The following is a 24647-nucleotide window of genomic DNA, read 5'->3' on the forward strand; positions in this document are numbered from 1 at the left end:
GTTAAAAATAAAAGTGGGGTTTTAAATGCTGTGGTTGGAGGAAAGAGGAAGCCAGAGTGGCAGTAAGTGTTTTCTGATTCAGGATCTGAGGAAAACACGGGTCTCCTCTCACCCGGGGTTGGCAAAATAATTTTTCAGTTGACATAATGTCATTTTCTTTCTGAAGGATGATTGCTCTTCAACCCATCAACAGTTTGGAAGTGTTTTCTAAGTGTCTAATTATCCACCGGAAGTTTCTCCAACTTTCTGCTCACTGTGGTGGTGTGTTCCTGATCATTACCTCCCAAAGGCACCCCCGCTGCCGGCAACTCTCCTCAGACACCTCAGAATCCTCAGGGTAGCAGTTGAATTTCTCCAGGTCACTGACTGGAAGTTTCCATTCGATGGAGAAATTCTGACCAAGAGCCAGTCCCTTGAGATCACTGATCTTCACCATCTGGGGAAGGAGAAAGGAGGCCGCATGACAAACAAGGTGAGGCTGAGCCACCCAGCCAATGTCCTTCCCTGATGATCTGGAAGGGAAGCTAGCCCTTCGTCCAACACCACTTCATCATGGGATATTTGGAATATTATTTATTATCCTCTGCGTCTTTCAACCTTCCTGTCAGGAAAATGAACTTGGCTTATTCCTGACCTTTCTCTCCTCATGGAGTCACTGTGAAATGTTGAATGGGAAGGGCTTTCATCATGTTAAGGATTACAGATCACAAGCAGGGCTCTCTGTAAGACTTGTTGCCCCAGGGGTGTGGTGCTCACACACTGTAATAACGATGCCAGTAATAACAATAGTTAAACTTTATGGAGCGTTTATATGGGCCAAGCACTGTGATAACCACTTTAGATGCATCATCTCCACCAATCGTAGAAGGTAATCCTATGCTGCAACTAATATGGCTATCTTCATTTTACAAAATAGAAAACTGAGGGTTAAAGAGGTTTAATGCTTTGCCCATCATCTCATAACTAAGAGACAGCAGAACTAGGGCTTGAACCCCATTCTGCCTCGTACAGAAACCAGGCTCTTATTTTTTGTAATCTTCATTGTCAAAATGGAAGGATGCTGCCCTAAAAAATAGTGAATTTCCCAGCACTTGAAACAGTCAACTAACAGTTAGAACCTTTTGTTAAAGATTAGCTTGTAAGGGACTCATTCAGTAAGGGCAGAATTGGATTATCCCTCGTGTTTTATTCAACTCTCCTTCAGTGTAATGGTATAAAAGCAGTGTGTCAATTGTTTCTCAAAGAGAGTCTTTAACTTAAATGAGAGGACAAACGTGTAAATACTCTCCAGAACTAGGCCAATGTACTGAATCATATTTTCACTATATCACATCTGGGATCAGCAGGTCTAGTTTTAAATCTGCCCAGAGAAGAACTGCCTTGCCTCAGAGTCCCAGCACCCACAGTCTTCTTCAGTGTTCTAATGCAAACAAAGCTCAGGAGTCCATATTTAGCACGCATAGTTTCTCCGGTAACTGCCCTGTGGTACGGTAGACTTTGCAGCAAGCTAGCTGTCTCTGAACCTGCCCAAAGTGAAAAGAGCAAGGGAGAGCTGGCTGTCAGAATCTTAGGCCCCGGGCTTTTGACAAGGGCCCTGCAAGGATGGAACAGTCGCCCACCTTTGATGAAACGTTGTAGGCAACATTTGAAATGGAGGTGGCAGAATTACTATGTAAGACAGTAAAATCAATAGGTTGCTTGTCCATTCCCAAGATTATGATATCTGTAAACATGAGGTTGTTAGGGTCCGTATAGTTATTATTTACAGTCTTTGCCTGTAGACGATTCTGGAAAGAAAGAAAAAAACACAAAAACATCTGTTTAGAAGCTAGGTACATCACCACATACCACTCAACATTTTTCTTTCTGACATCTGAGGTATGTTCTTTATCTAAGAAGTTCTAATTGGTGCCTGGTGATCATCCCCAGGAAATTTGCTAACCCAGACTCTTTCAGCCTGCAATCTTTCAGTAACATTTCATGTTTGTTTTGGCTCACTGGTTACTGATTGATTCCATCACTCAGAAAATATGTTCCTGACATCACAGAATTTCCAAGTGGACAAGATGGGTACTCTTTTTTTTTTTAAATTACTTTTATTAACATATAATGTATTATTTGTCCCAGAGGTACAGGTCTGTGAATCATCAGTCTTACACATTTCAAGCACTCAACATAACCCATACCCTCCCCAATGTCCATAACCCAGCCACCCTATCCCTATCCCCCCCAATCCCCCAGCAACCCTCAGTTTGTTTTGTGAGATTAAGAGTCTCTTACAGTTTGTCTCTTTCCTGATCCCATCTTGTTTCACTTTTTTCCCTCCCTACCCCCCACAACCCCTACTCTGCCTCTCAAATTCCTCATATCAGAGAGATCATATGATAATTATCTTCCTCTGATAGACTTATTTCACTTAGAATAATACCCTCTAGTTCCATCCATGTTGTTGCAAATGGCAAGATTTCATTCCTTTTGATGGCTGCATAGTATTCCATTGTGTATATATACCACATCTTCTTTATCCATTCATCTGTTGATTGACATCTAGGTTCTTTCCATAGTTGGCTTTTGTGTACACTGCTACTATAAACATTCAGGTAGATGTGTCCCTTTGGATCACTACATTTATATCTTTAGGGTAAATACCCAATAGTGCAATTGCTGGGTCATTTTCAACTTTTTGAGGAACCTCCATGTTGTTTTCCAGAGTGGCTGCACCAGCCTGCATTAAGATGGGTACTCTTAAATAAAAAGACACCAGCACACACACAGACCTATCGGCCCACAAAGATGAAGACACACACACACATACACACACGAAGTACCTAAATACTTTCTTTTTCCTTTTAATGATGATGAGGATAGGAGCTAAAATTTATGAGTGTTTACTCTGTACCAGGCTTGGTGCTAAGTATCTCATTCCATTCCAACAGCAAGCTATGAGCCTGAGCCCATTCTTGGGAAGACAGAAGCCCCGGGGAAGCAAACAACCTTCCCAGAGAATCACAGTTTAAAAGTGATGAAGGGGAGCTCTGACCAAGGTGGACTGAAGAAAAAAGGGGGGGATGGGCACTTTGATGTTTAAAAAGATTAGGAAACCCACAAGCATGCCCAAGTGATTTTTTTTGCAAAGGCTCAAAAGTTATGTAGTAGAGAAAAGAGAGCCTTTTCAACAAATGATGCTGGGTGAGATGGCCATCCAGAGGCCAAAACTAAAATCTGTATCTCAATCTCACATTGTTTATAAAACTAATTCAAAGCAGATCACAGACTTAAATGTAAAAGGTACAACTAAAATTTTTAGGAAAAAAATAGGAGAAAAAATAGTCAAGAAATAGAAATAGAAATAGAAAAAGTCCTTACAGTGGACACGATAAAGCATGATCCATAAAAGAAATTAAAAAGATAAGTTAGGAAAAAAAAAGAAAAAAAAAGATAAGTTAGACACATCAAAATTTAAAACTTTTGCTTTGTGAAAAAATGAACGGACATGCCTACAGACTGATAGGAAATATTTACACACCACATATCCAAAAAGGAAGTCCTCTCTAGAATGTATAAAGATCTCTCAAAACTGAACAGAAAAATCAGCCAGTCAATGAGAAAATAGGCAGAAGAACTGGACAGACATTTCATCTAAGAGAATATAAATATACACAGATAGCAAATGAAAGGATGGTCAACATCATTAGACATAAAGAAATACAAATTGAAACCACAATAACAGGTCATTATACCCTTATCAAAAGAACTAAAATTAAAAATTATGACAACATATATGCTGGTTATGATACAGAGAAACTGGGTTGCTCAAACATTGCTGGTGGAAATGCAAAATGGTAGGGCCACTCTGGAAACCAGTTTGGCAGTTCCTCACAAAACTAAACATGCGATCACTGTAAGACCCAGCAACTGCACCACTGGGTGTCAATCCCAGACAAATGGTAACCTGTCCATGAGTGTTCATTGCAGCTTTTTTTGTAATAGCCATGCCTGGAAATAACCATTTATTAAGTGAATTGTTAAACAGAAGGTAGACATATATATCTTGGAATGGTCCTCAGCAACAAAAAGGAATAGACTTTTAATATGCAATGCCTTGGATGAATTTTGAGAGAATTTTGCTGAGGGAAAAAAATGTCAGTTTCAAGCTTACATGCTGTATGATTCCATCTACATCAAATTCTTGAAAGGATAAGATGTTCCCATGAGGGGAACCTGGGTAAAAGGGACAAGCAGAACTCTCTGTATTATTCCTTATAACTGCATGGGGCTCTATAATTATCTCAAAATAAAAAGGATAATTAAAAAACAATCTGTTCTTATTCTTCATTCTTCCTTTCTTAAAAGAAAGGAGAAATAAAGGAAAGAGATATCCACAAAAGAAATCTCACACATGTACAATCAGACTTCAAAGAAAACCAAATTAGAATTCTCATATCCTCTGATAGCGTTATTGCCTTTTCTTCCTCTTGATGTCTTTGGGAGAGAGAGAGATGAGCAAGCAATGATCTGTATCTTTCTGGCCATCCAAATTCTCAAACCCATCTTCCAACCTCTCAAAACCACCATTTAGCACCTATGCCAAGTTTTGGGGGCTGGAAAGGAAGGCCATTATGGAAGAACCTCAAAAAGGCCCCATACCACTCATCACCCCTGCCCACATCTCACACATACTTGTACCCCTCTGGCCAAGGACACATCCCAGAAGTCAGGACTCATAAAGCTCAGAGACAATGATTTTTTTTTTTTCTAGAAGAAAGAAAAGTTCTTCACTGGAGTCATACTGACTTGAGAGGCTTATATATCTAACATAGATTTAAAACTCTCTTTTTAACTCTAATCTTTTCTGGGACCATCATGGGTACCATCCCTGTTCCATAGGACCAAGCATCGCAGCAAACCAAAAACTCAAAAAGCCATCACAGAAAAGAACATATACTGCATGTTCCTCAAAAACAGTACTTACAGAGCTGACAGAAAAATCATATAGAATATACTTCTTTTCAGCATCTAGAAGAGAGAGAAGTACCCATGATTATAGGAAGCAGAGGAGCTGCATGGTCATGCTTTTCTCTCCTTTTTCTCTGCTTATCCAGGTTCTGCCCTTTTTGCCAAACCTCCACCAAGTTTCCTGGACTGCTTCAACCAACCCTAATTGCTTTGTCCCTCCAAACTCCCATGATTCTCTGTGGTACCATTTTGCTGGCATTTAATACATTGTGACTTGCATTTGTAGTCATCCACATACACATTGTGTTTATCCTGCTGGACCAGGAGTTCCTCAGGGGCAATGCCTACATCTTATTCATCTTCATATCCCCTGCCTACAGGGCAATAATAAATAATAAATAAATAAATAAATTTATTTTTATTAGATTTTTGATAATTAAATTAGATAGATCATTAATATAATAGATAATTAAATTAGATAATTAAATTAGATAATATAATAAATTATATAAATAAATTTATTAAAATCCAATAAATTTTAATAAATGCTAATTCAATGCAGGGCAGGGTTTTTATATAATCACAGACCATAAACTTATGTCAGCTACTTCTGTGGGAATCTTACAATGGCAAAGCATACTATACAAATTAGATATTTTCCCCTCAATAGTAATCAAAGCAGCATTTTACAAATCTATTAACAAAAATGTATTATTTGATATTGGTAATGACACCCAAAGAAGAGATAATTTAATTAAACTAAACCCAATAATGTCTGTTGCTTTGGTAGTCAATAACATACAGGTTGATCATCTGATCTATTTTAATGCATTGTGCTTGGCTAACCGAACTTCCAGAATAAATTTGTTCTAAGCTTGCATAAATCGGCACCGATGTTAATAGAGTTAGTGCCATATTGGCCAGCCTGCAATGAATACTTTTCACTGAGAACCCCAGGGAGGGGACCACCGGGAGGCCTACCATTAGATACACCATCATCCCAGTACAGCTCGCCCCGTGCCTGTCTCTTGTAGTCCAAGGCAACAATGAGTCCCAGGGAATTCTTTCGACTGTAAAAGAGCAACTCCCAGTTTCAGAGAATGAAGAAGGCATAGAAGGTTGTTCAGCCAGCCCCTTTCTTGTCTCAGGGACAGATGAACTCAGAGTCTACCCCCAAAACAGAGTAGATATTGACATTTTATGAAACATGGACATTGGGTGTGGTTAGACAATAGAGGTTGGTAATGAATGACCATAAGAAGAATGGTAGAAGGAGGCAGTTCCTGCCAAAGACTGGGTTTGTGATACTACTAACAATCAGCACTTACTGGGTGCTTGCCATGCGCCCCTCATTCTTCTGTGTCCCGAATACAGTAAGTCATGTCTATCATTCCATTTAACCTGCTTGATGACACTAAAACATCCAGTTATTGTCATCCCCAGTTTGCTCGTGTTGTGCAGCAACACAGAGAGGATGTTGCCCAGGGCAACACCTGTGGTAGTGACAGAGCTGGGGTCTGAACCTGAACATTCTGGCTCTTGACCTTGGAAGCTATGTTCGCTTCTGTGTGATAACTCTCACCTCCTCTTTAACTTGCATTCACTCAAGAAAATCTGCTTGAAGATAGTTTCTGGTCATAGGGAAATCCTCACAAGTGATTATTTTGACTGCTCTTAAATATGATTCCATTCCCAAGTGAAAGACTCTAGAAACGTGAAGACTAAGGCCACCCTAAGGCAAATGAACATGAAAGTACCACTTTGGGGCCAACCTTGAAAGGAGGGGAGAGAGATTCCTTACTAGAGATGTCTTCTCTTGACTTATCTACTTTTAGTGTCTATTTGCCTGTCCCACGACATCCTCCCTTGGCACATCAGGGCAGTTACACCTTAGAAGAATGAGGAGCTTACCTGGCCTCGGTGGTTGTGCTGGGTTGTTGGATGGGAAATATGAAGCCCCCTCGGAGGTGAAGTCCTATCCTATCAAGTGGCAGCAGCATCTCCACCAATTGTTTCCTCCACTGGATGGCTACCCCCTAACCAACAAAAAGATGACAGAGCAGACAAGGGACCATTGGACTAGGAGGGACCATGCAGATCATTCTAGATCAGTTGCCTCATTTAAAGTAAGTCAGTCAGGGCAAGACAAATGCTCTATGGTTTCACTCATTGTGGAATTTAAGAAACAAAACAGATGAACATAGGGGTAAAAAAGAGAGAGGCAAACCATAAAACACTCTATTTTTTTTTAAGATTTTATTTATTTATTTGACAGAGATCACAAGTAGGCAGAGAGGCAGGCAGAGAGAGAGAAAGAGAGGGAAGCAGGCTCCTTGCTGAGCAGAGAGCCCGATGTGGGCTCAATCCCAGGACCCTGAGATCATGACCTGAGCCAAAGGCAGAGGCTTAACCCACTGAGCCACCCAGGCGCCGGTAACTAAGAGGAATTTAAATATAATTTAAATATAACAGAATTTAAATATAAATTCTCCTCCTGAAACTAACATTATACAATAGTGTAACTAAGAGGAATTTAAATAAAAACTTAAAAAAAAAAAAAGAAAAGCAGAGATCCCCCCCAAAGCAAAGGGCAGCCCAAAGCATAATCAAAATAGCAGATTTGAGCCTCCAACCTGTCCTATTTCTTTGAATTACGCTGTATGCTGATTCTTCCACAAGAAGGGCTTTCATTTTCTAGGGTATCCCAGCCTCAGGCCAATTGTTAGTCCTCATAGCTGCATAGTAGCCAGCTTGATACAATGAAAATTCCCCTAAACCTACCCTAGTTATTCAAATTATTTCATAGTACACCTAGAAAGGCCTTCCTCACAGAAAAGTATCCTCTATCAACCAAATGTAAAATGTTATGCTATTATCCTACCCCAAGCTCCCAGGACTCCTGCCTTAGAATTTCCCTCTGCTAGAGGCTGGTCCCTGACGCAAGAGGGGCTGCCTTACTTACTGTTTCATAGTCGTACCAGATGGCGTCCGGTATGTATGCTTTCACTCGGTCCACACCCTAGGGAAACACCAATATGAGCAACATCAGCATGTCTCTCACAGTTTACACAATAGCTACACCATCTGTGCTTGTGTGGGTTCATCTGAACAATCCTGAGAGGTGGTTAGGACCATCCCATTCTACAGGTCCAAATACAGATACTCAGAAAAGTTGGGCAGTTCACCCAAAGCACAGTTCTGCCTAGAAAGTAAGTTTCTAGGCTCCTGAACTTTCTAAGAGAAGCAGAGAAATTTTGTTCACTGAGTTACTTGTGTAACCTGACAGGTGGGAAGAGACTGAAACAGCCAGGCCTCGAGGAGAGACTTCCAGCAGGACTGCTGCGGCTCGCAGCACCTGCCGAGAGATGGCCTCTGACATGAGTACACTGGCAATCCCCCGGGTTTATGAAGTGATCAGCATCGTCCTCATCCCTCCCCCACACTTCCTCCCTCACACTTTGGAAGGGTACATGTGGCCCTTCATATCTGGTCTTCAGAGTAACGCCCTGCCCTTGCCCAGACCTCCCTCCCCGATCCTCTCTTGACTCTTCTCCTTTCCCAGCCCAACCCCAAGAGCACATGTCCCCTGGTCCAAAGGAAGCACAGAGGGATAGCCAGCCCAAACTCACGAGGCATTTAAAGCCTATCAATCCATGGTCATATGTTTAAGAAAACAAGTTTTAAGGTAATTTTGCAAAACAGAAATTGCTTTGCTTGGAGATAGAGGGAGAGAGAGAGAATGAGCAGAGTGAGGGGCAGAGGGAGAAGCAGACTCCACACTGAGTAGAAAGCCTGACATGGGGCTCGATCCCAGGACCCTGGGATCATGACCCGAGCCAAAGGCAGATGCTTAACTGACTGAGACACCCAGGTGCCCCATATTATATTTATATTCATATTTAAATGCAGCCATAGATTCTCCAAACTCAGCTTATTCAGCTATAGTACCATGAGGACAAATGTGATATTCCATCCCATTGTTCACATTAGAAACACACCTCATATAAAACAGGCGTGATGAGGAGTCCAGGCCCCCATAGGAACTGTTCATGTATGCCCCAGGTAGCTGGGTCCTGGTAGAACCTGGAAAACAGAGAAGGCAGATGAAGCCTCCAGTATAGGACAACTGCACCCTAGCTGGCAACAACCACTAACAAGACAATGGAAATGAATTGTCTGAAAGGGATTCTTCACAGGTCGGGAAACTCACTCATGGACCAGGGGCCTCGCTACAGTGTCCCCCCGGGTGTGAGCTCGGTAGAAAAGCGTGTAGAGGTAGGGCAGCAGGGTGTAGCGGATGTTCAGATAATATCTGGAGGAATTCACCAACAGAGAGTGTTCACCAAAGGCAGCAGGATCCTGGTCCTAGAAGAAAATGAAGCAAATATGAGATACTTCCATTGCGTCTTAAAAGTTTGTTCCATTATGATAAGAGGCTTTCTCAGATGAGAGTAGCTATGTTCTCTAACTTGGAAGATATCAAAGCATTTCCAAAATCAAAAGGATCTTGGTAATGTTTCTTGATTTTATAGATGAAAAGACAGTATATCAAAGATTACATGATTCTCCCAGTGTAAACTGCAAGCCGGTGACAAAGCTTAAATTTGACCTGTGTCTTCTGATCCCAGTTGATGGTAGCCTCAAGGGTGATAAAGAAGTCCATGGTGGTGGTGGGGGGCACCTGGGTGTTATAGTCGGTTAAGCATCAGACTCTTGGTTTGGGCTCTGGTCACGATCTCAGGGTTGTGAAATCGAGTCCCAACCTGGGCTCTGCATTCAGCGTGGAGTCTGCTTGGTATTCTCTCTCTCTCTCCCTCTGACCCTCTCACACACGTTTCCCCTCTCTCTATCAAAATAAATCAATTTTTTTTTTAAAAAAGCCCAGGAGGCTGCCATGGAGATAAAGGGGTTACAGTGTCCCCTGCTCCCTTCTTAGCTGATCTAATTTGTTGTATATTGAGGTTTCTCATAATACTCCGCTTGGCTAATAATAATAACAGCAGTAAGTTGTACAACCAGTGACAAGAATTTGAATTTGAAGCCCACTACCTTAGGCTGCATTGCTTAGCACCATGATCTATAAGTCATCTTCTCCTTTCCATGCAATTTTATGAATTTACAATTTGGAAATTTATATGTAGTTTTGTCTGTAATGCGTTCACCATGGATACTTGTTTTCTTTTCTCTACCCCAGAAACAGTGACCTCTATTTTTTCTTCAATATACAATGTGCAAAGAAATCATGTCTTTATCCAAGAGCAAAGAAATAGGCCTCTAGAAGGGAAATCTAATTTTCTTTGGACCCAGAAATAGAACTTTTCCGTTAATGATGGGGCTCATTTTGTCCATTTTCCTTGTAATTTGTAAGATGAGAAAGATAATGTATGTCATATTGAGATCTGTCATCCTGCACTCTATTGCTGGGACTAAATTTTAGAGAAAATTACCTAAATTTATTCCTTTCTTTTGTTCCCAAAGATGCTCATTTCCTCCCTTCAAAGGGAGTAGAAAGTAGAGTGGTCTACTGCAGCAGACCACTGTATGCCTCCAATGTAGGGCTCATGAAAACCCTGAGACAAAACACCAATGAAAATAACATTCCACATTCTCCATCACTCAGGTCTCCAACCAAGAATGTGTAGAGCTGCACTGTCCACTACTCCATGGGGAGCTTTTGCACACTTGAGATGTAGTTGGTAAGAGAGAGGAACTGAACTTTTCATTTGACTTGACTTTAGTTCATTTAAATATAATCCTAAAAACTAAATATTTTTAAAGAACTATTTTTAAATAAAATAAAGAATAAAAATAAAATACTTTTAAATAAAATATTTTTTTCATTAAATATAACGTTATTGTTTTGTTTTATTGCATTCCAACTGCTGAAATCTAGTATCCAAACTGAGATCTGCTGTAACTGTAACATGCACTTGAATTTTGAAGACTTAGTAGAAAGAAAAGAATATAAAATATCTCATTGATAATATTTTGTATTAAATAGGTTGAAATGATCATGTCATGGACATACTGATTTACACAAAATATACTTAAAATGATTGCTTCTGTTTCTTTTTACTTTTTAAATTTACATTTAAACTTAATGTGTGGCTCTCATTGTCATTCTGTTGCACAGCACTTGTAGAGGGACAGGAAAACAAGGACTGAAACTTAGCAGGCTAGGTGGTCTGAATGCTCTTATCTAACTCCTTCCAGGCCATCTCAAGAGGAAGGCAACCTGCCAAACATGCTTAGAAGCCACCAGCTTAGAAGTTCAGAAATAACCCAACTCTCTCCAGCTCGTAAATGGCTAAGACAGTCTGGGGATAAAATACTTTGGTGATTTGGCTGAAAATCTTTCCCATGTTAGAGACAAAAATCAAGAAGGGCAGCTAAAATGATCATCAGTAAGCTACCCCATTGAGTGTATTAAGATCTAACCTACTCAATTTTGAAACACTTCATTAAAATAAAGGGCATTCCACCTTACTTGCTCCTGCCATTGTCCCAGACATCTCCTTAAGAGAGGTTCTGAGCCCACTTCTATATACTCACCCATTAAAAAAAAAAATTTTTTTTTTGGATAGAAAAGGATAAAAGAGTAAAAAATAGTGAGGAGGGCAGGGTCTCACAAATCATTCACAGAAAGAGAGAATGGTGTAACAAGGTGAAAAAAAGTCTTTAGATCCCTGGCCTGCCACTCCCTAAATCATCCTTGCTCCTCCGTACTAGAAGTGGTTTCTCTTGCATTGCTTGAGGTAAAATACCAGTGGACTCTAACTGTCCCATCTTACAGAGATGGTAAAAGAAGTGATAGCAGCACCATTGAAATTCTAGCAACTCTTCTCACCTTCATTGGTGAGTTAAGAAAATCAATATAAATCAATATAAATCACAATAAAATCATTCGTTACTTACATACATACCATGAATCCTTATCTCAATACTCTGCTTTTTAGGTCAATGACCCAAAATTTATCTGTTCTCCTTTTGTACTAATGGCCAAGATATAGGTTTTTGTTTCTTTTCAATCCTTTTTGAGAACAAGTACTTTAGACAATCCAAAAAGTTTCCATTGCTTCTCTTGGGGACCTTACCCTGAACCCAGGCCCGTTGTGATTCCTCGATAGTGGATAAAATGCTCCAAGCTGCATCCATCTTGTGCAGAGCTCCTCTGTGACATCTTTTGTGTAACCACAGATGTTGGCACCTACCTGGAGAATTAGCACATACAAAAGACAATGGTTATTGATAGTAGCAAAAGCATTGACCGTATTCCTATCTGGTAAAGGGGAAAAATCTTATTCCCATCATTATATGCTTACAGAGGTCCCAGACTTTCAGAGCCAGCCAACGGTACAAAAGCGGCAAATGTGCATGATGAATCAGCTGACGAGAGCTCATTTCAATGTTCAGTTCCCAATTTCACACTTTGTTATTCACTGATGCTTTGCTAATGGAATCTTCGGTGATGCTCACATATTTTACTTACGGTGTCTCCATGCTGACTTCAAAGACTCCATGGACGACTACCCAACGATAATGTTTTACCATTCTATCCTCAAAAGACAGTTCATGCTGCATGTAAAAATGGATTTTCTAATACATACCACAGGGAGACATAAATGCTCCTTGGTTTTTAACATCACAAAAGACTAATAAAGGAAAGAATACCAAAGAACAAAAGGTAAAAGTTCCTTGTCGAGAGTAAAACTCACCATGGGGATACCAAACAGGTTGAACTCAAGGATACTAGGGATGGACCATCGGAGATCATCCCATGTGGCTGCATTGTCCCCCAACCAATGTGCAGCATATTTGCCAGATCCAGCAAAAGTAGAACGGGATAAGATCAAGTTACTTTTGTTGGGGAAGATATTCTTCATGGCCCTGAAAAGGAATACAATCTATTGAATGTGAAGTGAGCTGTGAATATCTAGGACTCACCTGTACCCAAGGGGAACAATGGGCTTTCCAACAAAACAGAAAAAACATCAGGACTTCACAAACTAGGTGAGCAAACTAGTTTTTATTATCTTATTTTATTTAAATTCAATTAACATATAGTGTATCATTATTTCCAGATGGAGAGTTTGGTTGTTCATCAGTTGCATTAAACACCCAGCGCGCGTTACACCATGTGCCCTCCTTAATGCTCACTACCCAGTATTTTTAAGATGTAGTACTTTTTTTAGTATCTTATATTTAAGATCTAGTATTTTTAAGAGCTTCTTTCCCACTTCTGAATAAGGTTTCAGACTTCATATAAGACAGTCCAAACCTCTACAGTCTAGTCCCCCCAAAAATGTCTTTATGCTCCTGGCCCCTCTTTCTCTTATTGGATCTGACTGTGTTTTGGCCCTTTTGATCAACAATACATTGTGGCCATGTCTTGAGTTCTTGACTCTATCTTTTCCACCTAGACAAAGCTTTTCCAATGTCCCTTGTTTCCATGTCTTGCTGCCCCTCTATAATCAATACTGTCTAGCGCAACACCAGCTCAGGTTGTTCCTCTGCTGGAGCAGTTTGTATACCAGCTGGGTTCAAGGCAGCTGGGTTCCCCTAAAGCCTTAGAACTTATTATTAGCAATTCTCAATGTTGGGAAGTCTTAATCTAAAAAATAATTTTAAATTATTTTAAAATTATTAAAAAATGATTTTAATTGAGTAAGTCTCAATTTTAGTATATGTGCTGCCGAAGCGAGCACAATTGAGTAAGTCTCAAAAGATAACACATGATACTCTTTATCATGTGTTAAATGCAATTAAAATATAAAATATTATTTTTGTTGTACTACAAACAAAATACCATACATCAAATAAGATTCTATAAAAGATTAAGCAAAGGGATTGAGAACATGGAGTTCAGAAAGACAATTACTTCAGGATAGAGGGGAGTGTGAGGTGGGGTAAAAACACAGTGAAATATAAATTATCTTGCTTAACGTTTATTCTGAATATTCTTTTGCATAAGCTCTTTCCTGAAATGCCTCTCCCTTCTTTCTCCTTTCATGCTAAGCAGCTCATACCTTTCTTTAGCAATCTGAAATTAAACAAAATTACAACAATGGGGTGGTGAAACTCGACCCGCAATTGCTGCTTCTATATTTCCTTTCAGTACCACGGTCTGAGACAAGTATATGACCAGGCCTCGGCCAGTCCCTCCCAGACACTGTTCCAGCCACCAACTGTCTCCCAACTTCATACTCCTGAGTACTACCTTATATGGAGTCTATAATGGCAGCATGATAGAATGGCAAAAGAGAGAAAATTCTGAAACAGAGGATGGGTTTGAAAGCATGAAGTCTTCCCTTCTGACAATTTAGTGACCAAAAAGTAAAGGTAGCATAAAGGAGAACACTCAGTCTTCAACTCCTACCCTCACGTCTTTGATCTCAACAAGCAGGTACTTTGCCTTTATTACCATTGGCTAGAGGGTTTATGGCACACTGTAATCACCCACCATGAAAGGAACACATTCAGGTTGTACAGAGTGAAACTGAAAGCTGGATAAAGTTATCTGAGGTTACAGGTTTATGTAGAGGCAGACCTTTATGGTACCTCAGATTAGATAAGTCTCTTTTCCAGAGTAGAGGAACAATCTTATTCAGAGATCCTCAAGTCTCTCTTTTCTCTCCCTCAGGTCTGGCTGGCTTATCATTGGTCCTGATCTCTGAGGGGATCTAGTCTTTCTACTTTCAGCTCAGAGGGAGAAGTTCCTTCTTAGGGTAACCACTGTCCCAGACGATAGTTCCAGGAAGGTTCAGCCAAATACTAATCAGATATATGGTTTAAATGTTGCTGGTGCTCAGATCCCACTAAACAAAAAACATATCCCCACTGTTCTCTGGGAACTTAGGTCATTCTGTCTGACCTAGAGAGCTTAGAAGGGCACTTAACCTTCTCCATTGTAATTACCTCTTAACTATTAATCATAGCTATTAGACTATACTAACCACCCCATCACAACCTTACAGCACTTTTATTACAGGGAGACACAAGCAATAAAGCAATTTGCAAGTCTCCATCCTCCAGCCTCTCTCCCTCCGACCCTCCGTTCTTAGATAGAAGTGTTTCCGAGTCAAAACAGATTGCAAGAAGAAGGAACTACGGGACCCATTAATCCAAGCCTCTAGTTTCAAAGTGGAGGGAACTGAGCCTTATTCTTCTAGCTTATTTCCCAGGAAAGGCAGAGTGAGAGAGAGAGAGAGAGGTCAGAAAAGAGAGGATAACAAAATCAGAAACAGGAGTCCTTCTTCTTGAAGCCTCTTTTTGGAGATCAAAAGTTCTGCATTTATGAGACAAGGACTCTCTCTCACCTGGACGATCCCACATAACACAAAGTCAGGAGGGCAAAATGGTGCTGGAGAACAAAACAGGGGAGGTCACACATCCTCTGCAGGCCCTTCTTGATGTCTCTCCCTCAGGCCAGGCAGCTATGCAACACACATCTTAAGTACACACACTATTCCTCAGGCTGACGATACAGGGACAACTTTGCCCTCGAAACGCTTGCAGTCCAGCAAGAAAAAAAAAAAAAAAAGGAGGGGATTGCCTAAATGTTATAATGTAAGGTTTTTGTATATTGAGTATATTGTAAAACAAAAAAGGTAGCATAAAAAAGGGGAAATAATCTTTTCCTACAACTGACAGGAAGGTTTCTAGAAACATCTGAAAAGAGGCTTTAAAGATAAGCGTATGTTTGCAGACAGGAGAATGAGAGAGAGTCTGGGGCGGCCAGTGGGAAGAGAAGCCAGGAGGATGTGGTGTGGGCAGCTCTGCCAGGTAGACAAGGGACACTCCGGCAAATTTGAATTTAATTTAAACAATAGATAATTTTTAGTGTAAATAGGTCCACTACAAATTTAACTGGGCCCTATATTTTTATTTGCCAAATCAGGCAACGCTGGTGTGGTTTGGTAACAGGGCTGGCTTCCAACTGGGGGCTCTAAATACCTTGCACATTATTGCCTACCAGTATCTAAGGAAGTCCCTTAGTCACAAGCCAATCAAAATTAATCTCACATACGCACCAAGGGGCTCTATAAGAAGAGCTCTTCAGTACCATCTAAGATCTGAGTTGCACATCCTTATAACCACAAAATATATTTGAAAAACATACTTATGGAAGATACACAAAAGCCACCACCTCCCACTTCCCCTACATAGAAATTAGGCGAAAACCAAGTGCTTACGAGTCTGTTGCTTTTGCCATGGAGTAGCCATACAAACTGTGGACATCATAATGAAGACCCCACTGAAATTCTGCATCCATGCACAGGGTTCTTGCAAAAAGCAAGCGGTCCAGAATCCCTATGAGGAAACAGCCATCAGTGAAGCACTTTCCTGTCAATCAGCTCTAACAAAATAATGACCCAATTATTTGCTTCCCAGTTACTGTACCTTCCCACTCAATCTCCACCTGACAAAATCTGTTCCGGTTTTAAATTCTGTCCTAAATGCTACATCCTATCTGGGACCCACACTAAGCCCCACTCTAAGATAGATGATTAAAATTAAGGTGCATTCCCTCGGAGACCATAAAACATGGCGCTAGGTGGAGGCAACTGGGAAATGAGCTAAGAGGAATGGGAAGTTGGCCTGAAATGAAATACAAATACAGCAGCACATTTCTCTACACATATGTGATCAAGAGGAATTGTGTAAGCAACAGAGATGAAGGCAGTGGGAAGGAAATACTTTTACTCTTCCGTGATAGGCATTCAACCCCAGTTAGATTTTGTTTTGTTTTGTTTTAAGAAATGAGATTTGAGGGGCACCTGGGTGGCTCAGTGCGTTAAGCCTCTGCCTTCAGCCTAGGTCATAATCTCAAGGGTCTTGGGATCAAGACCCGTCGGGCTTTCTGCTCAGCAGGGAGCCTGCTTCTCTCTCTCTCTCTCTCTCTCTCTCTCTCTGCCTGCCTCTCTCCCTATTTGTGATCTCTCTTAAAAAAAAATAAAATAAAATAAAGAAAGAAAGAAATGAGATATGAGACTTAAATAAAAGTTCCATAAATAAGAACTCAGATTCTGCTTCTAAAATCACCAATGTCTGACCATTATTTTCTCTTTTCATACCTAACACGCTCAATATTTTCTGCCTTGTAGCCTAGAATCTCGTTCTTTTCTTCTTACACTTGTGGACCTATAGCTGGGCACCACATCAGCTCCCCTTCATCAAGCCTTACCATCGATATAGAGCCTCAGAATGAAGCCCAGTTCCAGAAAGTAGAGGAACCAGGAAATCCTGATGTTGACTTTTCCCTACTAGTCCCACAGAGTCTCACCAGCCAACTTAATCAGAAATCAAGTTGAATGATAAAACATTACGAAATTTATATTTTCAACAGAGCTTGGTTTGTGGAATGAGACACACAACCACTTCCATGATAAGATAAAAACACTAAAATTGTTCCAGGGTCAAAGGTAATATAAGTCTTTAGCATGCTAATTGTACTGTCTAATCCTGAAAAGGTGAGATCACAGCAGAGCCGTTAGAAGGTCGTGGCTAGTCATCGGTAGGTAGACTGAAATGCTGGGACCTGGGGTGTGAGGTGCTTGCCAGAAGTAGGCAGAGGGGGAGGAGGCTGCGGTTTTCTACAGAAAAGACAAAACAAAACAAACCTTGGCTCTCGCTAAGAAGAAGATTAAGAGATTAAAAGGGAAACATGGTAAAGTGATCCCTAGTTGGAAAAAAAAAATGAGGGAGGGGGACATAGACTGAGGAGAGAAGAATGAGGAATAAGCAGACAAGCAAACAGTAGATTTTACAATAAATTAAATGGCTTGAAGCCAGAATTCTTCCTTTAAAATTTCTCCACTCCTCTGGAGACCAAAAGGAGCTAAAGAAGCAGGTCACCGATGGTCCAAGGTTCAGGTGAAGTGGACAAACCAGAATTAACTGGCAGGGACAAGCCAGATGCTCACCAAAGCTGTGTTCTCCTCCTGGGGGAGTTAAGATTATATTTCACACTTTGGCTCAAGGTTAAACTGAGAATAAGTGATTGGATTCTGAGCAAAGAAATGTGAGCAAATTGCATACGCCCTACTTTGAGGCCTGCCCGTAACACTCCTCCACCTTCTCTCTCCTTCACCCAGGGAGCTGGAAACTGAGGACTCTGAGAGAACCCAGCCATGGAACCAACGAGATCCCTGAGCCACTGCTCAATGAGAGCCACGCATCTCACGCTAGAGTAGATGAGCCAAGAATGAACTTCTGTTGCTTTAATCCACGGAGATGCTGGGGTTCACGTGTTTCCACAGCACAATCTATCTGTTACTGTTTCACACACGTACACACTTTTGAAATCAGGACTGGAAAGTCTAACTAAGAATGAGACTTAAATTAAGAAGAAGCTAAAAGGAACAATGGATACTTTAAATTGTGACTAATGAGCAAAAAAAAAAAAAAAAAAAGAAGTTCACAAAATTACAGAGTTACTTCAGTGGAAGGTGGTTTGGACCTTAAAGTATTCTGGAATTCTCATAAAGTTGAAAACTGAAACCATTTGCCTAAGGGGTTTGGAGACCACAAACAGGATGGGAGGACCACGGGGCCTTTGGGGGAGGCGCACACCCACCACCTGCTCGCCCTCGGTTCCATCGGTCAGCAGGTGGCCGGAGCCCCCGGTGCACTCAGGAAGGGCTTCGGTAGGGGAGCCGCTGCCGGCGTGTCCACAGACCCCCTGCCCTGGGAACTAAGACTGTTCGAGGCCACGTGGAGTGCTGTGGGGCGTGCTCTAAGTGTATCTTGTGACAACTTACGGGGAGTAAAAGGAGGAAAGTTGAAGGTATTATGTTCACACTCGCCATCGGAACCGTGGAGAAAGCTGGATACTTCATCCATTTCCTTCGACACACAAGAGACACAAGGGGAAGGGTTACAGATGCAGGGTTAGTCTTCCAGGAAGGGTTACTGAACTAGAAACCCCACGTCTGCGACCTCTGATGGACTGGGATCTCGAGTAATCTGCCTAAATCTTCTTGCCCTCTGTTTCATCTTTTGGACTGGGTTGTGTCTAAGGTGCCCTCCAAACCAAAGTGCTATCAGGCACATTTTACCTTTTATACATTGATCTCAATTTGCTAATTAAGCGATACCATTTCCAAAGGCTGATTCTTACCTTATGAATAATGTGAGTTTTATGTAGCTGTTAATGTTTCAGTGCTGTTCGAAAGAGCCTAAGACAGAAGAGTAGTTCTGTTTTATAATTCCCCCTGTCTTTTATTCCACTCAGTGAGGGGCAAGAAGATATAACAGAAACCAAATCTGTCTCTTTAAAATGGATTAAAAATAGGTGAAGCTTAATCTTGCTAACGGAAATAATTTTCCAAATTTCAAAGAAATATCTCCACCTGCTATCCCTACCTACAAAATAAAAGGGATTCATTAAATTGTTCTCTGATTAACTTTAAATTTGAATGAATCAGTGTGACAGCCTCTCATAAAACAGTTGAAAGACAGTTAGGGGAGGAAGAAGCTGAGACCCTGGAAAAATAAAGGACCTTCTCAAAAAAGAAATAATCAGTTGGTGGCAGATCCAGAATTAAAATGCGGGGTTTTGAGGGGTCTATATAAGCATATAAGCTCTGCATTAAGTAAAATGATTTTAAATACTACTATGTCAAGGAAACTATTTTGTTACATACAGATCAGGGTCAAAGCTCATTTTCAAATCGTGGACTATCCGTTTCCAAAAGAAGTTTGATTCCGGAATAACAACTTACAATCCATACTCCATCAAACTTGAGAGTTTTATGAAATTCACTGAACTGCTCCGTCCACCACTGAGTGCAAGTCGGATTACTATAATCAGGAAACACTGTCCTTCCGGGGTATCCCTAGAGAATAAAGAAGGCGGAGGTGGCAGTGGTTATGCCTGAGGGCCATGACAACATTCTTTGCTGCTACAGCTTCTGCCACCAGGAGCCCCAGGCATCTTATCATTTCAGAATCAAAATTTCCCCCCAAACTAAATAGTAAACTGGATGCAAGTAACCAAAGGAATCCAAAAGGAAAGGAAAAACAGCCAATTAAATACATGAGAAGCCATCAGATGTCTTTTTTCAATGAAAACATAAAAACAAAATTTCATGATGTCAGACCAGCGAGGAGCAGAGTCTAAAAACACTCATCCAGCTAACTGGGTAAGATTTTAGGAGAGAATGACTAGATTCACTTAATGTGTAATTAAAGGTCATTTAAACCCGCTTTGAATAATGATGTTTATAAATGATACATTTGGTTTAGGTAGAGAAATGATCTGTTTTAAATGGTGAAGTGAAGTGAATTTTGTGCTTCTTACTTGGGTCCAATATTTCTTATCCTCTCTATTCCTACCGATGTTGCTTTTAACATTTTCCATAAATAGCACAAAGATAGAACTTACAGCCAAATTACTGAAAACTCTGAATTGATAGGGTATAAGCTCTTTTGCTTACATTCTTATTTAAGTTCCCAACAAACTTATAAGTTGTCATTAGGTTATATATATATTATATATAAAATATATATTCTCTATATATTAATGTATATTATGTGTCATATATTACATATATTTTATAATAATTACATATATTTTTATATATTATTACATATATGTGTAATAATATTACATATACAATAATATTACATATGTTTTTATATGTTGCAGAGACTTCTTAAAAACTCAACATGAGAGCTTAAAATTCTCAGTTTCAGTGGATTGAACTCCTGGTCTCTTGTGTTAGGTGATAGGGCACCAAATAATTAGAGGTAATTTTGAACTTAGGAAATAGGCAGTGTGGTAAAGAAGTCACCTACAGCAACATTATCTAGGGTAGGCCCAGCAAAATTCATTCCAACCAAAATCTTTATTTTTTATTTATTTGTCTATTTTAGAGAGAGGGAGAGTATGAGTGGAGGTGGGAGGAGGGTCAGGAGAGGGAGAGAGAGAATCTTAAGCAGGCTCCATGCTCAGCTCAGAGTCCAATGGGGGGCTCAATCTCACAGCCCTGAGATCAAGACCTAAGTCAAATGCTTAAACACCTGAGCCACCCAGGCATCCCCCAAACACCTTTGTAATAAATCTCCCCCCACCTCCAAGACTACTACCTCAGCCAACATCTCAGATCAAATGTTTGATGTTATTTGTTGGTCAATGGAGGCAACTAATTAAATTCTTGTAATTATATGCAAATTACCAATTGTGTACCACTTGAATATGAGTATATTGAAATGACTCACAGGTTTGTATAATCTACTTTTTAGATAATCAAAATCATGTTTATGTGACCATGGGCTCTGATTTTGTACTTATATATGAATACTGGTCTGATTTTTTAGAAATTCACTTCAAATAAAACAATAAAATCAAAGCATTGGTTTGGGGAAGGAAGAAACCACTGTTTCCTAGAAGGTTAGACTCAATGAAAAACAAATAAATAGAATTAAGTATTGTAAATAAAATCAATGATAGGAATTAAGTGAGCAGTTAGATTAAGGGGCATTGATAAACCTGAAAACACAGATTTGAAAAGTAAACTGCCCAGGAGCAACACAACTTGCAGCCGCATAAACTCTCAGATTAAGTATCAGTTTTCGTAAATGTCACATAATCCAACCAGGTAGGGCTGACCTTATATATAACTGGAATAGAAAGTTGCCTCCATGATTTGATGTAAAGTACTCTGGAAATTAGGCTTCTAATCAGCCTACTCCAATGCCTTCAGAAAGGCTGGGCTCTATAAATCTCATTTAAAATAAAACTACATTAGCTGAGACAGGTTTCACATTAGACTATGAGCCTCCTGTTACACTATTGTAGCCAAACATATTGTCTTGGGAAAGAGAGAAACTGAGAGGCAGGTGGACTTGAAGAATAAATGAATTTTTTTTTTCTTATGCTACATTGATTCTCAAATATCTATAGTCCAAAGGTCAGGGGCTAGCTTTTTAGAGACTAGACATTAATTTTTCCCACCACAAAAAAAGAAATGATAATCATGTGATATGGCAGAAGTGCTCTCGCCACAATGACAACCATATTGCCATATACAAATGTATCAAATTAACATGCTGTACACTTTAAATTTACACAATGTCATATGTCAAATATATTTCAATTTGTTAAAAAATCCTTCAGAATTTTAATCATTTTATTATTACATCTACCGTTTTAAAAATAATAATAAAAGAAGCCTCTAAAACCATGAAATCAATAATAATGTTACTACAACATGCCTTCTACTCACCTTCTTAACAAAAGTACAGACTTCCCCAAATGACTGTCACTTATTGATTCCCTTGCAAAATTACCTGCCCAACGACAAAGCCATTGTCCCCCAAGATCCATACTCTCTTGTGGCTTCCATTCATATAGGGCTGGTAGTCAGAGTTATTTAAGATGCCAGGATTCTAATAATAAATATGATAACAAATATTACTTTTATCACTTTCTTTTGTACTTTGAAAGGGAAAGTGAGGCAACAGACTTGTTTGAACATACCATAATGATTACATATTTCAGTCCTTGCTTATGTAAGTCGTTGATAAAATTTGAGAGATTAGGGAAAGCCTTTTCATCAGTAGTAAAATCCTTATTTCCATCCATGTAGTCTATGTCAGAGTACTGGACATCCTGAAAGATAGTGACAGACAGTTAGAACCTAGGAAATATCACCGTGCTGACTGAAGGTATCATTGCTCTGGTTCTTGCTCACTAAAACTGAAGCCATATTTCTTTCTTTCCTCCCTCTCCTTCCTTCCTCTTTCCTTCTTTTTTAAAGATTCTATTCATTTGGCGGGGAGAGGAGGAGAGAGAGAGATGAGCAGGGGGAGGAGCAGAGGGAGAAACTGAGGCTGACACAGGGATGGATCCCAGGACCCTGAGACCAGGACCTGAGCCAAAGGCAGAAGCTTAACTGCCGGAGACACCCAGGTGCCCCTGAAGTCATATTTCATAATGGTCCTTGAACTTCCAGGACTTGGCTACCTCTTAGAATAAGCCCCTTCTGAAAGCTTCAGGCACTCTTAGGTTGCAGCTTTATGTCTTTATCCTGACAGATGCATGTCATGAAGTACTTGAAGGAAGTTGAGGGTAGGGACTGTGTCTTGTTCATCCCTGCAACATGAGAGCTTGGATGCTGGACATAAAACAGGTGCTCTTTAAATGTCTGTTTGGGTGAGTATATGAGTAATGATGTAACCATGTGCTAGCTTGGACCCTAAACATTAAGCTACAATATATCATAAGAGGAGAAAACAGTCTTCTTGCTCTATAGAACTGCTAGAATAATAACTCACAAAGATAAACGACAGAGGGGCAGGGCTTTAATTCACCAAAGTCTCATACATAGATTATTTTAGTGTTTGCATACCAATCTGTGAGGAGCAGGGGTCATTCTTGGTGAGAAGACTGACATGTGAAGGGGTTGAGTGACATTTCCCAAGGTCGTATGCATGGGTGGGTGGGGTCGACTGGGGCTTTTGGGATATGATCTTTGAGTCCAGCTGCTCTTTTTTTCCCAAACTGCCACAACTTCAAGGACATCTGAAGGTCTTCAAAGAAAGTGTTCCTCATGTGTCTGAGAAGGTTCTAGCTTCCAGACCCGCAGGAAAATGTGGCTGGTGGCCTCTTGCCAATGCAGCACACCTGTTCTAACACTAAGCCGTCAGTACTCAGGTGCCTCCACTCCCACATGGTGGGAAAGAGCCAGTCCGTGGAAGGAAAGCTCTTTTGTTCATGAATCAGCAGCACCTCAGGAAAGCCCTTTGCACCAGAGGTAGAGGGATAGATTGCAATAAATACCACAAGTCACCGGAAGAACTATTTTTGAATCCTGGTCCTGCCATTTGGCTAGTTCTAATGACCTTAGAGAAGTTATCAACTACGCAGTGGTATTTACAAAATACCAATAAATGATGTTTAACCATGATTGTGAAAGCACCTTGTAAAATAATAACCATGTGGCAAACTTTGGCCTGATTCCTCCCGGAATTGGGTGCTTGTGGGTATTGATTTGGGAGCATTTAAATAAAACACATGATCAATTTCCTCTTAATAGCAAAACACCACAGCAGGTATGTTTTCTCCCAGGAAAAAATCATCTCCCTACCTGCTCTTTTTAGCTGTCCTGAGAAGGCATTGTTAAACCCCGAGATCAGGCCAAAGTCATTTCCACCTGCACCTTCTTCCTTCTCATGCTAAACAAATAAATGTTTGCAACACAGTTCCAAAGATCTAGCCCCAAATAAACTGTTCTCATAACTTCATTAAAGGCATTCCACATCTCCTGGAGGAATTGATCAAGTACTCTATACTTAATAATTATCTATTTACTAGTGGACATTGAACATCATAAATACTTGGCAGCCACTGAGCTTTCAAAATTATAGTCTGCCAGATCTGGAAGGAGTGTTTAAGGTTGCTATGAGAAACTCACTTCCTGTGACTCATTTTTACAGTCGTCAGTTCTTGTTAACCATATCCCCCTAGGTGATGCTTTCTTCCATAAAATAACAACGAATTTGGATGGAGCTCATCCTCTGTACTGCCTGCATTCCATGCCTAGTGTAAGGAATTCCTCACTACCAGTCCACCAATGGACTGGTAAAATATAATGGACTGGAGAATATAAAACATTCTCATTTTATAAAAGGGGAATTAAGTCTCAGAGATGCTAATTAACTAGCCTAACACTGACAGAGGTAAAGCT

The 24647-nt window shown here is 40.2% G+C and overlaps 1 protein-coding gene across 1 annotated transcript in view; it reads right to left on the reverse strand.

Moving 5' to 3' along the window:
* The window catches only part of MGAM2 (maltase-glucoamylase 2 (putative)), a 70177-nt gene that overhangs the window by 20576 nt on the left and 24954 nt on the right, over positions 1 to 24647 (reverse strand). Inside the window, exons 11-25 of the mRNA XM_032304957.1 lie at positions 22439 to 22570; positions 22249 to 22347; positions 19680 to 19793; positions 18717 to 18801; positions 16149 to 16266; positions 12672 to 12843; positions 12051 to 12167; positions 9167 to 9321; positions 8955 to 9039; positions 7919 to 7975; positions 6868 to 6992; positions 5938 to 6026; positions 4973 to 5016; positions 1620 to 1787; positions 281 to 436 (exon numbers count right to left, since the gene is read on the reverse strand). Of these exons, the coding sequence (XP_032160848.1) occupies positions 281 to 436; positions 1620 to 1787; positions 4973 to 5016; positions 5938 to 6026; positions 6868 to 6992; positions 7919 to 7975; positions 8955 to 9039; positions 9167 to 9321; positions 12051 to 12167; positions 12672 to 12843; positions 16149 to 16266; positions 18717 to 18801; positions 19680 to 19793; positions 22249 to 22347; positions 22439 to 22570 (1716 nt within the window). The remainder of the gene's footprint in view (positions 1 to 280; positions 437 to 1619; positions 1788 to 4972; positions 5017 to 5937; positions 6027 to 6867; positions 6993 to 7918; positions 7976 to 8954; positions 9040 to 9166; positions 9322 to 12050; positions 12168 to 12671; positions 12844 to 16148; positions 16267 to 18716; positions 18802 to 19679; positions 19794 to 22248; positions 22348 to 22438; positions 22571 to 24647) is intronic.

This window comes from Mustela erminea, chromosome 11, assembly GCF_009829155.1.
Source record: "Mustela erminea isolate mMusErm1 chromosome 11, mMusErm1.Pri, whole genome shotgun sequence".
In the NCBI taxonomy this organism is placed as follows: Eukaryota; Metazoa; Chordata; class Mammalia; order Carnivora; family Mustelidae; genus Mustela; species Mustela erminea.